We start from the raw sequence: 18,143 nt of genomic DNA, 5'->3' as shown, positions 1-18,143 counted from the left end.
AACCCAAGGTTGAGTAAGGATAGTGTTGATGTGTTGTGAGGTTGTTAACCATTGTCATAGGGCAACATGTGTAGTAACTTACATGAGAAACTATTTTGTTCTGTAAGCCTTCATCTAAAGTGAGAATAGCAGCACAATTGGAAGAGCGTAGTCGATGTCACTGAACTGTGCATGTAGAAATTTTTGAAATGGTGTATCTTTGGCTATGTTTTCACCAAAAAAAAAAAAGGTCGAGAAGCGAGAGGGTTGACATGTTGTGGGGTTGTTAACCAATGTCTTAAAACAATATGTGTACTACTGTTTCATGAGAGACTATTTGTTCTGTAAGCCTTCATCTGAAGTACAATAAAATATATATATATATATTGCCCTGAGATAATCTTTAAACTTAAAACAAAAAATATTCCCTGAAGTCTTCTTAAAAACAAACAATAGTTCAGCTTAACTAGTAAAGAATGTCTGCCTTGAGCATTATGCTCTTTTAAGAGCTATCTATTTGGGATCAAATTGACAAAAGCAACTCAAAAGTTTGGATAGGAGGCTAGGGGACAGTGAGTTTATGTTAAAGGGAGGGGGGAATAAGTCAGAAAAGGAGGGTGAGAATGGTTGCACAACTCAAAGAATGTAATCAATGTCACTGAATTGTACATGTAGAAACTGTTGAATTGGTGTATGTTTTTGCTGTGTATATTCTCAACAACAAAAACAAATAAAATAAAATTATTAAAAAATCCAGTATATTAGTTTTCTATTGCTGCATAGGGATTACGGGGCAGTTCTACTCTGTCTCATAGGGTCGTTATGAGTCGGAATTGACTCAACAGCAGTGGGTTTGTTTTTGTTTTGCTTTAATTGCTGCATAACAGATTACCACAAATTTGTTGTTGTTGGTTGCCATGGAGCCTGTCCTAACTCATGGCAACCCCATGCCCAATGGAACGAAATGCTGCCTGGTCTGTGCTATCCCCATGATTGGTTGAAGACTCGACCGTTGTGATCCACAGGATTTTTGTCTGCTGATTTTTCAAAAGTAGATCATCAGGACTTTCTTCCTGGTCTGTCTAAGTCTGGAAACCTGTTCAGCATTCAAGCAACATGCAAGCCTCCACTGACAGATGGGTGGTGGCTGTGTATCAGGTGTATTGGCTGGAAACCGAACCTGGATCTCCTGCATACAAGGCGAGAATTCTACCATTGAACTATCAATCCCTCACGCCACAGACTTAATGCTTACAACAACATTCATTCATTATGTCATGGTGTTCGTGGTCAGGAGTCTGGACGAGGTTCAACTGGGTTCTACGTGCAGGGTCCCACACTCAAGGTGTTGGCTGAGTTGCATTCCTTCGTGTCCACGCTCATTGATGTTGTTGGTAGCATTTGGTTCCTTGGGGTTGTAGGACTGAGGCCCTGTTTTCTTGCTGGTTGTCAGCCGGGAGTCAGTCTCAGCTTCTAAGACCATTCTCAGATCTTTGACAAGTGGTCCCCTCCATCTTCAAAGTCAGCAATATTGTGTCAAATCTGTCTCATGTTTGGAATCTCACTGACTTCCTCCAACTCTCACCCCTAGACGCAGATTTTAACAGCTTCTCTAATTAGCTCAGGCCCACCTGGATAATCTCCCTTTCGATCAACTCAAAGTCAATTGAGCAAAAGCCGCAAGATCCCTTTTGTCGTGTGTTATGGATTGAATTGTGTACCCCAAAAACACGTGTTGTAAATCCTAATCCCTGTGCCTGTGGTTATAATCCCATTCGGGAATAGGTTTTCTTTGTTATGTTAAAGAGGCAGTATTAGTGTAGGGCATGTCTCAAATCAATCTCTTATGAGGTATAAAAAGGGCCGATTAAGCTAGGAAGCAAGCAAGCAGAGATGGGGAAGATAGATGTCATGTCACATGAAGATCACCAAGGAGTCAAGACAGAGAAGCTAAAGAGACAAGGACCTTCCCCCAGAGCCAACACAGAGAGAAAGCCTTCCCCTAGAGCCAATGCAGGGAAGAACACACCCAGCATTTCTCAAGCTGAAAGAATTGAAGAAAAAATTCAAGCCTCGAGTTGCAATAGTGAAGGATTCTACCAGGAAATTATTGAACAATGCAGGAAGCATTAAAAGAAGATGGAAGGAATTCTCAGAGTCACTGAACCAAGAAGAATTGGTCGATGTTCAACTATTTCAGGAGGTAGCATATGATCAAGAACCAATGGTACTGAAGGAAGAAGTCTAAGCTGCACTGAAGGTATTGGTGAAAAACAAGGCTCCAGGACTTGATGGAATACCAGTTGAGATGTCTCAGCAAACAGATGCAGCGTGAAGGTGCTTGCTCGTCTATGCCAAGAAATTTGAAGACAGCTTCCTGGCCAGCCGACTGGAAGAGATCTATATTTGTGCTCATTCCAGAGAAAGGTGAGCCAAAGAATGTGGAAATTATCACACAATATCATCAATATCACACACACAATTTTGCTGAAGATCATTCAAAAGCAGCTGCAGCACTACATCAACAGAGAACTGCCAGAAGTTTAAGCTGGATTCAGAAGAGGACATGGAACAGGCATATCATTGCTGATGTCAGATGGATCTTGGCTGAAAGCAGAGAATGCCAGAAAGATGGCGTTAAGGATTGAATTGCTTCCCCCAAAAATGTGTATCAACTTGGTTAGGCCATGATTCCCAGTATTGTGTGGTTGTCCACCATTTTGTGATCTGATGTGATTATCCTATGTGTTGTAAATTCTAACCTCTGTGATGTTAATGAGGCAGAATTAGAGGCAGTAACATTAATGAGGTAGGACTCAATCTACAGGATTATGTTGTATCTTGAGTCGGTCTCTTTTGAGATATAAAAGAGAGAATTGAGCAGCGAGAAGAGGAACCACATGCCACAAGAGCAGAGCATGACCTTTAGACCTGGGGTCCCTGCCCTGAGAAGCTCCTAGACCAGGGGAAGATTGATGACAAGGATTTTCCCCCAGAGCTGACAGAGAGAAAGCCTTCCCCTGGAGCTGGCACCCTGGATTCAGACTTTAGCCTCCTAGACTGTGAGAGAGTAAATTTTTCTTTGTTAAAGCCATCCACTTGTGGTATTTCTGCTATAGCAGCACTGGATAACTAAGACAGATGTTTACCTGTGTTTTATTGACTATGCAAAGGCGTTCGACTATGTGGATCATAACAAATTATGGATAAATTTCGAAGAATGGGAATTCCAGAACACTTAATTGTGCTCATGAGGAACCTGTACATAGATCAAGAGACAGTCATTAGAACACAACAAGGTGATACTGCATGGTTTAAATTCAGGAAAGATATGTGTCAGGGTTGTATCCTTTCACCATACTTATTCAATCTGTGTGCTGAGCAAATAATTCAAGAAGCTGACTATATGAAGAAGTATCAAGATTGATACTTGATCAAGATTGGAGGAAGACTCGTTAACAACCTTTGATATGCAGATGACACAACCTTGCTTGCTGAAGGTGAAGAGAACTTGAAGCACTTACTGATGAAGATCAAAGACCACAGCCTTCAGTCTGGATTACACCTCAACATAAAGAAAACAAAAATCCTCACAACTGGACCCATAAGCAACAGCATGATAAATAGAAAAAAGATTGACATTGTCAAGGATTTCATTTTACTTGGATCCACAATCAATGCCCATGAAGTAGCAGTCAAGAAATCAAATGACACATTGCATTGGGCAAATCTGCTACAAAAGACCTCTTAAAAGTGTTAAAAAGCAAAGATGTCACTTTGAAGAATAAGGTGCACCTGACCAAGCCATGGTGTTTTCAATCACTTCATGTGCATGCGAAAGCTGGACAATGAATGAGGAAGGCCAAAGAAGAATTGATGCCTTGGAATTATAGTGTTGGCAAAGAATATTGAATATAACATGGGCTGCCAGAAGAACAAACAAATCTATCTTGGAAGAATACAGCCAGACTGCTCCTTAGAAGCAAGCGTGGGGAGACTTTTTCTCAGGTACTTTGGACATGTTACCAGGAGGGACAAGTCCCTGGAGAAGGACGTTATGCTTGATAAAGTAGTGGGTCAGCAAAAAAGAGGAAAACCCTCAAAGAGATGGATTGACACAGTGGCTGTAGCAATGTGCTCAAACAGCAACAATTGTGAGGATGGCACAGAACCAGGCAGTGTTTCATTCTGTTGTACACAGGATGGCAACAAGTTGGAAACAACTCGATGACACTTGACAACAACAACAGAGATCGTTAAACCAGTAAGAAGACATGATGAATGATTTTATTGACTAATATGGCATCTGTTCACCAATAATTATGAAAATATGCATAAAATAGCCAAATTTCTTAAAAAATTAACTTATTAAAACTGAATTAAGAAGTAATATAAAATTAAAATAATATTAAACTTATGAAAGAAGAGGAATAATTATTCTAAAACCTTCCCACATCTGAAGATACACAGGGAAAACATTTAATAAAATTCAATATTTATTCATGATTTTAAAAAATTTCTTAGCAAATTAGGAAGAGAACTTCCTTAACCCGATAAAGATTATCTAAAAAACCTTGTAGCAAGTATCGTACTTAATGGTGAAACATTGAAAGCATTCAGTTAAAGATCAGGAACATGACATTACCCCATTTTAAGGATTTTTTTCAAGGTTCTTGTTCTGACTGTAAACATCAATTGTGTTGTATATACCATCAACAGACAAGAAAATATAATTTCAAAAAGAAATACCACTTGCGATAGCATCAACAAGTGTAACACACTTAGAATAAATCTAAAATGATGTAAATTATTTACTGAGATAATTATGAAATATTTTTGAGAAACATTAAAGAAAACCTACATGAAAGGAAAGGCATACCATGTTCATTGATTGGAACATTATGAAGATATCAAACAACCTGTTGCTGTCAAGTTGATTCTAATTCATGGCAACCCTTTAGGACAGAGTAGAACTGCCCTATAAGGTTTCCGAGGAGCAGCTGGTGGATTCAAAGTGCTGACCTTTTGGTTATCAACCTGAGCTCTTAGCCGCTGAGCCACCAGGGCTCCATAAAGATATCAGTACTCTCTAGTTTGATTGAATGCAATTCTAATAAAAATCTCAACAGAGTTTTTCATGGAATTCAGGCCTCTTGGGCCAGCCCGGTCTCTGCCCTGGTCTGGCGAGTGTCATAAAGCTCTTTAGCTCCACTGGTAAGTGCCCAGGGTCACCCCACTCCTCCAGGAATCCTCCTGCCCGAAGATACTCAGCTCTCTCATTCTGTGGGCCAGGAAGCCCACTGTGCAGTTTCCTGCCAGTCTCCTGGTTCTACTGATGCTAATTCTCTGCTACTGCTTTTCACCGTCTCGCACCTTCTCTGGTGTTATGGCTGTCTGTCTCCTGGGTCTAGGAGGTTCTCAGCACAGGGACCTTGGGTCCAAAGGACATGCTCTGCTCCTGGCTCTTCCTTCTTGGTGGTAGTGAAGTCCTCCTTTTCTGTCCCTGGGATGACTCCTTTTAAGCCTAGTGGGATGGCAAAACCAACAAATCCCCTCATCAGAGTTCCATACACTTTATTTGTGTGGTCCCACTCCCACAAGTGGAGCCCTGGTGGCACAGTGGTTAAGAGTACAGCTGCTAATCAAAAGGTCAGTGCTTCAAATCCACCAGGTGCTCCTTGGAAACCCTGTTTTTGGACCACCGGTGGCATAGTGGTTAAGAGCTCAGCTGCTAACAAAAAGGTCAGCAGTTCAAATCCACCAGGTGCTCCTTGGAAACCCTGTGGGGCAGTTCTCCTCTGTCCTATAGGGTTGCTATTAGTTGGAATCAACTTGATGGGGCACAACAAAAACACCCTCACAAGGGTGCCACGCACCTTATTTGCATTATTAGCGAGCTCTGCAATCCACTTGGTGGGCCACAAACACCTCATTTGCGTAGTCTCACCAAGTCATTTGGTGGAAGTTATGAGATCATGACAAGAAAGGCCATATAAAAGCAATCCATCGCCCAGCAGGGAGGAAGATCTTGGACGAAAAGTGTCATTTTCATCACATCATATCAAGGGTACATGCATTCAATGTGACATAAGACTGTTGATATTGACTTTGGTCACGTGGTTGAAGTGGTGTTCGTCAGGCAGACATTCTGTACTAGTTAAGCTAAACTATTGTTTGGTTTAAGAAGACTTCAGGGGATTTTTTAAATTTATTTTATTTTTTATTTTATTGTTGTACTTTAAGTGTAAGGTTACAATTCAAGTTAGTCTCTCATGCAAAAATTTACACATACATTGTTATATGACCCTAATTGCTCTCCCTATACTATGACAGCACACTCCTCCTTTCCACCTCAGATTTCCCGTGTCTATTCAACCAGCTCTTGACCCTCTCTGCCTTCTCATCTCACCTCCAAACAGAAGCTGCCCATTTAGTCTCATGTATCTACTTGAGCTAAGAAGCACACTCTTCACGAGTATCATTTTATGTCCCATAGTCCAGTCTAATCTTTGTCTGAAGAGTTGGCCTCAGGTTTGGTTTTAGTTCTGGGTTGACAGAGAGTCTGGGGCCATGCTCTCTGGGGTTCCTCCAGTCTCAGTCAGACCATTAAGTCTGGTCTTTTTACTACAATTTGAGTTCTGCATCCTACTTTTCTCTTGCTCCATCAGGGACTCTCTGTTGTGTTCCCTGTCAGGGCAGTCATTGGTGGTAGCCGGGCACCGTCTAGTTCCTCTGGTCTCAGGCTGATGAAGTCTCTGGTTTATGTGATCCTTTCTGTCCTTTGGGCTAATACTGTCCTTGTGACTTTGGTGTTCTTCATTCTCCTTTACTCCAGGTGGGTTTGGACCAATTGATGCATCTTAGATGGCCACTTGCAAGCTTTTAAGACCCCAGATGCCACTCACCAAAGTAGGATGCAGAACATTTTCTTAATAAACTTTGTTATGCTAATTGACCTAGATGTCCCTGAAAGCACGGTCCCCAGACCCCCACCCCTGCTACTCTGTTCCTCGAAGTGTTTGGTTGTATTCAGGAAACTTCTTAGCTTTGGTTTAGTCCAGTTGTGCTGACTTCCCTTCAGGGGATATTTTTGAGGTTTAAAGATTGTCTCAGAACAGTAGATTTGGGGGTTCATCCAGCCTCCATGGCTCCAAAAATTCTGGATTCTATGAGAAGTTGAACTGAAACTAAGACCTGCAAACATTCTTTTTAACAAATATAGCTTCCCTACACCTGAACTTCAGACGCAGATGGTATATCCTGTTCAAGTAACATTCACTCTCTAAGAAGTCTGTAATTCTGCTTAGTTTTCTTAACTTTTTGCCCGGGAAACAACATTAAAACTGACATTTCTGTTTCCAAGAAGATAAATACTTGCAAGTTTTGGGTTTCTCAACCTTGGCACTGTTGACGTTTGGGGACCGATAGATCATTCTGTATTTTGGGGGGTGTTCTGTGCATTGTACAAAGTTGAGCAGCATCCCTGGCCTCCACCCACTAGATGCCAGTAGCACCCCCTCCCCAGTTGTGACAACCAAAACTTTCTCCAAAGCAAAAACTCAATCAATTGCTGTCAAGTTGATTCCAACTCATGGTGACCCCATGTATGTCAGAGTAGAGCTGTGCTCCATAGGGTTTTGGACAGCTGATTATTCTGAGGTGCCTCTGGGTGGACTCGAACCACCAACCTTTTGCTTAGCAGCTGAGTGCTTAGCTGTTTGCACTGCCCAGGGACTCCAAAAGTGTCTCAACACGTTGCTAAGTGTCCCCAGAGGGAATAAAATCACCCCAATTGAGAATCAATGAGCTAGATGATAAACACCGAGAGTTTCCTTTCCTTATTTGAAGAGAGTCAGAAAGTCCCTGCTTCATTTAAATTCAGATTCTAAATATTTTCTCAATTGCATTAAGTATCCCTTCTTTGATCTTCCATGAGTAACTTAGAAAGTCTGTAAGATATCAATCCTTTTGTTGAGATGTGACTTATTACCCAGTATGAAGTCAAACTTTGAAAATACTCCCCAGGCATTCTTTTAATGTGTGTTTTGCAGTGGCTTGGTGCATGCCATGAGGTCAGGTTTAAATCTAAACTGTTTAAATCCTCCCTAACTTTTTATCTACATGAGCTATCAATTGCTAACAGTGGTGCTTTAAAAATCTCCTACTATGATAGTGCTCACCACTTGTCCTTCAGTTTGTCGTACTGTGGTGGCTGCGTGTTGCTGTGATGCCGGAAGCTATGCCACTAGTATTTCAAATACCAGCAGGGTCACCCATGGTGGACAGGCTTCAGTGGAGCTTCCAGACTAAGACAGACTAGGAGGAAAGGCCTGGTAATCTACTTCTGAAAATAAGCCAATGAAAACCTTCTGGATCACAACAGAATATTGTCGCATATGTGCTGGAAAATGAGCCCCCTAAGTTGGAAGGCACTCAAAATACGCAGTGGCCACAACAATGGACTCAGACGTGCCAATGATCGTGAAGATAGCCCAGGACCAGGCAACCGTTTCGTTCTGTCGTACAACAATGAGTTGGAACCAGCTCCATGGCAACTAACAACAACAATGGTGGTGTAGTTGTCTATTGCTGGGTAGTTTGGTCAATTTTTGTTTCATTTATTTTGAAATCATGGAGCCAAACGGTCAACAATTACTTTAAAACAAAGATGAGAATGTAAGGGAGCAGGGAAACTAGATTAATGGAAATGAAACAGCCAGAATGGAAATAATGAAAATGTTCACCCGTTACGAAGAACATAACCAATGTCACTGAAACACTTGTGTAGAAATTGTTGAATGGGATCCTAAACTGCTGTGTAAACCTTCACCAAAAACACAATATTATTTAAAAAAACAAAAACAAAAACAACCTATGCAGCACAGTTCTACTTGGACACACATGGGGTCACCATGAGTCGGAGTCGACTCAATCAAAGGCAACTTGTTTGGTTTTTACGAAGTTATTTCAATAATCTAATGACCAGTATGGCCATACTCATTCCTGTCAGCTCAATGACAGTTCTGGCCACTCAGGAAGGACTTGGGGGACAGACTCTTGTTTTTGTTAGTTTATTTATTTTTATTGTACTTTAGATGAAGGTTTACAGAACAAACTAGCTTCTCATTAAACAATTAATACACATATTGTTTTGTGAATTGGTTGTCAACCCCACGACATGGCAACACTCTCTCCTTCTCAACCTTCGGTTCCTCATTACCAGCTTTCCTGTCCCCTCCTGCCCTTCCGTCCCTGCCCCTGGGCTGGGGTACCCCTTTAGTCTTGTTTTGTTTTATAAGCCTGTCTAATCTTTGCCTAAACGGTGAATCTCAGCTATATGGGTGTCTGGGGGCTATACTCTCAGGGTTTCTTCAGTCTCTGTCAGACCAGTAAGTCTGGTCTTTTCTTTGTGTGTAAGTTAGAATTTCGTTCTGTATTTTTCTCCAGCTCTGTCTGGGACCCTCTATCGTGATCCCTGTTAGAACAGTTGGCAGTGGTAGCCAGGCACCATCCAGTTGTGCTGGACTCAGTCTCGTGAAGGCTGTGGTAGTTGTGGTCCATTAGCTCTTTGGACTCAACTTTTCCTTGTGTCTTTGGTTTTCTTCATTCTCCCCTGCTCCAGACAGGGTGAGATCAGTGGAGTATCTTAGATGGCTGCTCACAAGCTTTCAAGACCCCAGATGCTGCTCACCAAGGTAGAATATAGAACATTTTCTTTATAAACTATGTTACACCAATTGAGCCTGATGTTCCCCAAGACCATGGCTGGGGGGACAGACTCTTAGAGAAGGGGTAGAGATGTCAGGCAAGTAACACTCACCCCCACATATGCATCTCCATTGCCCACCCCCCACCATCCTGTCTGGCCAGTGCAGCCCAAACTCTCCCATCTCAGCCTCACTCCCTCCCGTCCCTCCTCCTAGATCCCATCAAGAACACCATATCCATGGAAACTTCTATGTCCACCCTAGTCCGTTTCATCCTATGTCTGTAAGGAGCCAAAGTCCAGCTGGTTTACTTGGGCCAGGGGGCATACGGTCTGAACGTTGGGTGAACTGGTCAGATCTGGAGAGGGGACAGTGGTGTTCTGGTGAATATTTTAACAGCCAGCTCTCCAGAGAAAACAAATCTATATATGTGTGCATGCGTGTGAGTCCTGGGATGATGCACTCGACTACTAGCCGAAAGGATGGTAGTTCAAATCCACCCAGAGGCACCTCAGAAGAAAGGCCTGGCAATCTGCTTCTGAAATATCACAGCCTTGAAAACCCTATGGAGCACAGATCCACTCTGCACACATGGGGTCACCATGAGTGGGAACTGACTGGATGGCCATTAACAACAATGTATGTGTGTGTGATAATTTTACTGGTATAAATGATATGTAGTACATGATTTACAAATAATAATAAAATATGAAATACTCTTTGTTTTGGATTGAATTGCATCCTCAAAAAAAGATGTGTTGGAATCCTAACCCCTTGTACCTGTGGAGGAGACCTGATGGCACAGGGGTTATGAACTCGGCTGCTAACCAAAAGGTCTGCAGTTCAAATCCACCAGCCACTCCTTGGAAACCCTATCAGGCAGTTCTACTCTGTCCTATAGGGTTGCTATGAGTCAGAATTGACTTGACAGCAACGGGTTTGTGTTTTTTTTGTTGTTGTTGGTACCTGGAGATGTACTGTATTTTTACATAAATAACGTGCAATTTCTACGTTTGTTTGCCGACCACTCCCTCCCCACTTGTGGTATTTTCATAAGGACCACTATGGCAATTTTTTTTTACATGTTGTAAAAAATTAGCATAGCATGCTTATGAAAATACCTCATGGGAGGAGGAAGCAGTTGGCAAACATGTAGAAAGCATGTGTTTTTGTCTAAAAATACTGTAAACTCACTTGGGAATAGGGTTTATTATGTTAATGAGGTACTATCAGTGTAGAGTGGATTCTAAACCTAATCACTTTTGAGTGATGTAAAGAGCAGCATAGACACAGACAACAAGCACAAACATAGGAAGATGGAAGCCACATGAAGATCTCCAAGGAACGGAAGAACAGCAGCTGAAAGAGACAAGGATCTTCCCCTAAGTCGACAGAGAGAGAGCTTTCTCCTAGAGCTAGTGCCCTGCGTTCAGACTTCCAACTGTGAGAAAATGAATTTCTCTTCTTTAGAGCCAACTGCTTGTGGTATTTCTGTTACAGCAGCACTAGCTAAAACACACTTCATTGCACATTCCAAATGGTCAATTGATTGTCAAGGTCCCAAACAGTGGCACGAACAGTTTGCCTCAACTGTTAACCTAAGGGTTGGGAGTTAGACCCCACCAAGCGGTTCCATGGAAGAAAAGGCCTGGCAATCTACTTCCATTAAAATTGTTGTTAGCTGCTGTCAAGTTGATTCCAACTCATGACAACCCCATGTGCACAGAGTAGAACTGCTCCATAGGATTTTTAAGGCTGTGACCTTTCAGAAGCAGATCACCAGGCCATTACTGCCAAGAAAACCCTATGGAGCTATCAGAATCAATACAACAGCAACAACAAATTGATGTTCACAGAATGCTGTCCTTGATTTTTCCCAAATTCTTGGTAAGTAGACAACCTACGGTTGCGATTGACGAACAAGTGAAGTTCTTACGTGAATTGGGTTGATATTTTCCTTTATTCTAAAGATTAAGATCAAATGAAATTTAAAAAAAAAAAAAGGATGTCTACACTTCACTCGCTTGTCCATGACATGAGCAAGTTCTTTGCTGAATCAGACAGCAGTTTTAAAACAGCAGGTGACTTCCTCAATGTTTTGTGCTATTCACAGTGCAACAGCTACAGGCAAGACATACTTGTAAATTTAATCTACGTCATTAACATCATCATTTTCTCCGCTTCCTTCCATCTAGACAATCAACAAACAGTAATCAAGCTCTGGTTTGTAGTGTCTGCTGATTCCTGTGGTGTAAATACTCCCACGATGGCCAATTTCAAGCTACCAGCCTGAAATCAGCAAACAAGGAGTTGAGAAGAAATTTACCACAGGATGCCATTTTACAGTATTTCCACCACACAGACACAATATATGTAAATAACCTCACAACCTCCCCCTCCTGTCTGTCAGCTGGTGTACTGTGGTGGCTTGCGTTTTGCTGTGACGCTGGAAACTATGCCACCGGTATTTCCAGGGCCACTCACAGTAGATAGGGTTCACAGGCGCTTTCAGACTATGATAGACTAGGAAGAAAAGCCTGGCAATCTACTTCTGAAAATTAGCCAGTGACAATCCTACAGATCACAACAGAATATTGTCTGATGACAGTACTGGAAGATGAGCCCCCTAGTTGGCAGGCACTCAAAATACACAGCAATGGACTCAAACATACCCCACAATCATGGGGATGGTGTAGGACTGGGCCACCTTTCATTCTGTTGTATAGTGAGATAGTGAACAGGATGGGGGTGGTGGGAAGTGACGCAGGACACTGGAATGGATTCAATGGCAACTAACACCAACAAATAACCTCAAAAACACAGGTAGTAGTAAAATGGGAAAAATAAAACCTCATAGTTTCATATAATTATAAGTCTCAAATAACTCAGATAAAGCACATGGAACACTGTCTGACATATAGTAAATGTTCAATAAACAGTAGTCATTAAGTTAATTAATATTGTATTATCCAGTACCATGCAATCTCACATTGTCTTCAATGGCCCAGTCAGAGATGCTCAATAATTACTAGTTGGATGAATGAATGAGGCCAACAGGGCACACGCTAACGTGTTATCCCAAAAGCTAGCTCCATGGATTACATGGAGGGCTTGGGCTGTATCTTTATTTTTTCCATAATAACATAAATAGGTTTGTTTGGTTGCTGATGTATCTCCAGCACACACACCATACCCGGCACACAGCACGTGCTCAATAAATAGAAATTGAATGGATTAATATAAAGTGCACCGTCTGAGACCGGGCCCAGAATAAATAGAGTTCAACTTGGGGGCAGCAGTGGGCAGAGAGACCAGAGTCGTAATTCCCTGGGCGTCTTCTTCGAAGAGAACTCAGCAGCAGGGACTCCTGCCCAGCCCCGTGAGGTAGAGCAGACGGCCCGAACCAGGGGCCTGACCCAAGGAAGGCAGGATTCAGTCTCGGGGCATGTGGGTGGCACCCAGGCGTCATGCGGGCGGTGGAGAAGGCTGTCCCAGTCCGGCGGGGACTTCGGGGGCCACGCGGAAGAGGCCCAGGACCGTGGCTCGGGGGGCCAGCTGCCAGGTGGCGTGCGCTGTGGCCGAGGCGCGCATGTGGACCGCCAGGCGCTGCCCGACGTCCAGGCGCAGCAGGCGCCCCCGGGAGCCTCCAGCTGAGGATGCTGTCGGCAGGGCCACGGTCAGGGTCAGGGCTGCCCGGTCTGGCTGCAGGTGCAGGGCCATGGAGACCCAGCCAGAGCCCTCGCCGGCTACCACACGCTGCAGCTCCAGGAGCAGGAAGACATAATAGATGCCGCCCTCGGCCACCACCAGCTCCCGCTTGAGCGCGTCGTAGCTCAGGCCCGGCGCCAGGTACACGCCTGCCAGGCCAGTGTCGCTGTGCCAGCTCAGGGTCTCATTGGTCAGCAGTGCTGTTGGGTGTAAGAGGGATACGGTAAGCAGGACTGGGGATTCTGAGAGGAAGGGAGGAAAAGGGAAGGGGATGAGACCCAACAGAGGGGAGGCAATGAACCCAACTGAGGAGGAAAGGATGAGACCCAACAGGGGGTTGGGAATGAAACCTAAGAGGGGAAAGGGAACAAGACCCAACAAGGGGGAGGGGACAAGACCCAAAAGGGATAGGAGACCCAAAGGGAGGGGAGGGGACTAGACCCAACAGGGAGGAGGGGATGAAATACAACAGAGAGGAGGGGACAAGACCAACTGGGGGAAGGGGGCTCAGTAAAGGGGTAAGGGGACTCTGAGGGATGGAGGGGGTTCCCTAGGGAGGTGTGGCTGGAGAGGGCAAGGCAGGATGGACTGGAGGGCAGCGGAGGACTGTCAGGAAGGGACAATCCAAGAGGGAGCGTAGGGAAGGGAGGGGATTCTTAACTGGGGGGAGTGTCAGAGAAGGTTGGCAGTTCGAATCCACCAGGCCCTGCTTAGAAACCCTATAGGGCAGTTTTACTTTGTCCTATAGGGTCGCTGTGAGTCAGAATCGATTCCACAGACAACGGGTTTGGTCAGAGAAGACTTCGAGAACTAAGAAGGAGAAAGGGAGGAGGAGGAGGAAGAGAAGGAGGAGGAGGAGGAGGAGAGTTGGGAAGGCTGGGAGGGAGGGAACTCCAAGGGGGAGGGCCGTTGGGGAGCGCAAACTCTGGGGGAGACAAGGGTATTGGAGCAAACTGCGGAGGGGGCAGGAACTCGGAAGGGGTGGGGCTGGAGGGGTCACGCCCCAGCTCTGAGAGGGCAGGGTCTGAGGTGGTACAGATGACGGCGGTCGGGGAGATAGTGAGCAGGGTGGGGGTGCTGGGAAGTGGCGCAGGACTCACCATTGCTGGCCACCAGCTGGGCGAAGCCATCCTATGGACAGAAGAAACGAGGGTTGTGAGCGGTTGCTCCACTGGGGCCACACCCTCCGGAAGATGGGAGTTGCCCCCCCCCCCCCCCATCTGCGTGGGCCTTGGGCCCTCCCCCCTCCAGTGCTCCAGAAGAACACAATCACAGACACAATCTCACACACCTACGCACACATCGGAGGTTGGTGGCTCAACCTGCCTCAACCCCTGCTGTCTGCAAAGACAACACCGCGAGGATGCGGGAGGGAAAAGAAAAATTCTTCCACTCCGCTGCTGACCATAAGGTTGGGAGTTTGAACCCACCCAGGGGTGCCGTGGAAGAAAGGCCTGGCGATCTGCCTCCGTAAAAGTTGTTGTTGGTGGTGCCCTGGAGTCGATGTCGACTCATAGCCACACCGTGTAAACAGAGTAGAACTGCTCTGTAGGATTTCTTAGGCTGTAACCTTTATGGGAGCAGATCGCCAGATCTTTCTCCCAATAGCCAACCCTTCGGTAGCAGCTGAGCTCTTAACCATTGTTCCTATGGAGCAGTTCTACCCTTAACAAACATCGGGTCGCCATGAGTGAGAATCGAGTCCCAGCCTGGGTTTCGTTTTTGGTTTGGAGGTATCAGATGGAAAGGGGGACCCCTCTCCCAGAAGTCCAGGAGGAAAGAAGGCGGAGGTTCCCTCAGTGGTTGGGGTCAGGACCGAGAAAGGGTTCCCCCCCCCGGGGCCTAGGATGCAGAAGGGGTCTCCCGGGGGTGCAGGATGGAGGAGGAGTCTCCCCGGAGTCCTGGATGGAGAAGGGGTCCCCTCGTGGGCCAGAAAAGGACGCTAGGGTCTCTTTCTGCCAGAATGCAGAAGGGGTCTCCCGGATTGTGGGGCGGAAAAGGAGTCTCCTCAGGGTCCAGGACGGAGAATGGGTCTCCGCCGGAGTCCTGGATGGAGAAGGGGCCCCCTCGAAGGTCCAGCATGGAGACGCGGTCTCTCCGGGGTCCAGGATGGAAAAGGGGTCTCCTCCGGATGCGGGGTGGAGAAGAATCCCAGAGGGACGGCGGAGTCTCCCTGGCTCTGCAGAGCCCGGGTCGGGGCGAACCTCACCTGCCGGCCGTCGGGGCGGCGGACGCGGACGCCGAGCGGGGATTCCGGGCCGGCGCGGGGGCTCGGGCTGGGCGCAGGGCTGGTCGCGGCTGGCACGGCCCAGGAGCGCGCGACGCAGGCCGCACAGGCGGCGGCCAGCAGCAGTAGTGCGGCGCCCAGCGCCCAGTCGACCCAGCGGCAGGCGCTGACGCGGGGCGCGGGCAGCTGGGCCTCGAGATCGGGGGTGGCTTCGGTGAGGTCGCGCATGGCCAGCGGCTGGCGGCTGAGGCCGGGGCCCCGCGCGCGGCTATTTATAACGCCTGTATCCCCAGGACTTTCCGGGGAGGGGACGTCCCCAGCGGGCCCGCCCCGTCGCCTGACTCCCTTTCTGCCCTGCTCCGGGGGCGGGCGGGTGGGGAGGGCGCCGCTCCTTCCAGCCCCTCCCCTTCCGGACCGTCTCACTCTTACTTGGTTCCAACCTGCGCTCTCTAACTTTCTCCTCCCTGGGTCTCTCCACCGCCCGGACTCCTGCTCTCAGCCTCTCTGTCTCTCTCTCCCGCCTCACTATCTCCTCTCCGCCCCCCTCCGCATCCCTGGTTCTGTGGGGGTGGGGGGCGGTGGGGGGTGGCTGGCTGGCTGGGTTAGTGCTTCCTAGGAACTGTCAAATACAGACGATCTCATATGGGTGGTCGAGAGCTTGCTGTGAGCACCGTGCCAAGCACACAGTAAATGCTCAATAAACGTGCGCTCTCCTGAGCCGTATTATGAAGCATCTCTGCGCGTCTCCCGTCTTTCTCCGTCTCTACCGTTAGTCTCTGCAGTGCGCCACAAGGAATCTTTCTGTCTCCCTGCCTCATATCTGTGCTTCTGTCTGTCCCTGTCTCTCGCTCACTTTCTGTGCATCTGTCTCTCTTTTCCTCCTTGTTACCCTCAGCTCCTCATCACTGGGGCTCCCCCAAGGCCAGCCCTTCTGCAGAAGGGTCAGGGCTCAGCCAGCCCTCAGCCCTCTGCTGCCCTGGAGCGCACGCCCCGCCCCCAGCACCACGCTCAGCCACTCTGTCTCATCCTCCCCAGGACCCTGGGCCTTCCCCCACCTGCCCAACTGGACCCTTCCCATCAGGAGCCCCTGAGACCCCACAAGGAGAAGGCTGGAGAGTCCAGGCCAAGAAATCCCCCTGATAGGAAGGGGAGAGTCTTGAGTGAGGCGGAGGAAACTCGAATTTCCCGTTTGCTCCGGCGCTGGTGGGGGCGGGAGGAGGAGCAGAGACTAGCCAAGGCCAGGCCCCAAAAGAGGAAGCTGCCGGGATGGAAATTTGGGCGGCTGGGAAAGCCCTGCTCAGCCGAGACCACCTTGGTGGACACTGGCTGCCTCCCTTCCCTTCCCTGGACCCCATTTTCCCTAGGAAAAATGGGAGGGTGAGCCAGACACTCCATCTCTCTCAACCGCTCCAGTAGGGTCAACAGCCCATGGGATGCTGGGGAATTTTGGTTCAACTGAACATATGCCTTGTGATACCAGCTGTGTTTGATCATGATTTGGGCTTCCCTGGGAAATTACAGAGAAAACAATAATGATACCAGCTGGTTTTGATGGAGCGTTCTGAGGTGATAGATGCTTCTGTTACACCAGTAGTTTTCCCAGTGAGACGCCAGAATCCACAGCATGAGCATCACCTAGGAACTTGTCAGCTATGGAAATTCTAGCACTCCCAATCCAGACCCACTAAAACTCAAGGAGCGAGGGGCCCACCAATCTGAGTTTTACCGAGCCTTCCAGAAGATTCTGACGCTTGGTCAAGTTTGAGAAGCCATTGCATTGTATGTGCCAAGGTTGTTCCTTTGCATCTGCTCTGCCCTCCACCTGGAATGTTCCTCCCCCAAATCTGCAGCCAGTGAACACGTTCTCGTCATTCATGTGTCAGTTCAAACCATCCACCTGCTGCTGTTCTTGTTATTGGGTGCTGTCAAGTTGATTTCAACTCATAGCGACCCCATGTGACATAGGGATTTCTAGACTGTGATCTTCATGGGGCAAATCACCAGATCTTTCTCCCACAGAGCCGCTGGGTGGGTTCGAACCGCTGACCTTTAGGTTAGCACCCTAGTGCTTACCTGTTGTACCACCAGGGCTCCTTATCCATCTGCCAAAGATGACAAATTGAGCATCCACTTCCTGCTTTCGCTCCCTCCCAAACCTAGTCAATAACAGTTAAGCAAGTGGTTTAAGGCTCAACCCAAAATTATAAGCCATCAGAGTGGAGAACGAAATACGATCTTCTTAGAATCAGCAAAACCATCCCCTCCCCAGGGCTCAGTAATTGGTGACAAATCCTAGAAAGTGAGTGCGGTAGACAGCAGCCAGAATAAAAGCATCTGCAGGAAGTAAAATCAGGGCGAAAAGCAGTTGTTGCTTTTTGTTTTCCGTTTCTTCAGAGAGTGGAAAATGGTGTCATATCTGGACGGAGGGTCACAGCTGAGGGTAGAAGAACTACGTGGAAAAGCAGCAGTGGGGAGCAGAACTCAAATTCACCTAAAAAGCCCAGACTTAACGGTCTGACTGA

At 46.8% G+C, this 18,143-nt stretch overlaps 1 protein-coding gene across 1 annotated transcript; it reads right to left on the bottom strand.

Moving 5' to 3' along the window:
• Positions 1 to 12,392: 12,392 nt before the first annotated feature.
• TNFSF9 (TNF superfamily member 9) lies at positions 12,393 to 17,723 on the bottom strand. The gene is given in 5 exon segments (XM_004378620.2): positions 12,393 to 13,594; positions 14,495 to 14,525; positions 15,604 to 15,907; positions 15,909 to 16,181; positions 17,695 to 17,723. Coding segments are annotated over 5 exon segments (1,080 nt in total). The 3' UTR covers positions 12,393 to 13,151.
• Positions 17,724 to 18,143: the final 420 nt, after the last annotated feature.

Source organism: Trichechus manatus, unplaced genomic scaffold, assembly GCF_000243295.1.
Source record: "Trichechus manatus latirostris isolate Lorelei unplaced genomic scaffold, TriManLat1.0 scaffold00057, whole genome shotgun sequence".
In the NCBI taxonomy this organism is placed as follows: Eukaryota; Metazoa; Chordata; class Mammalia; order Sirenia; family Trichechidae; genus Trichechus; species Trichechus manatus.
Note: the sequence above shows the minus strand (reverse complement) of the source record. Positions and strands in the feature narration are given on the sequence as shown.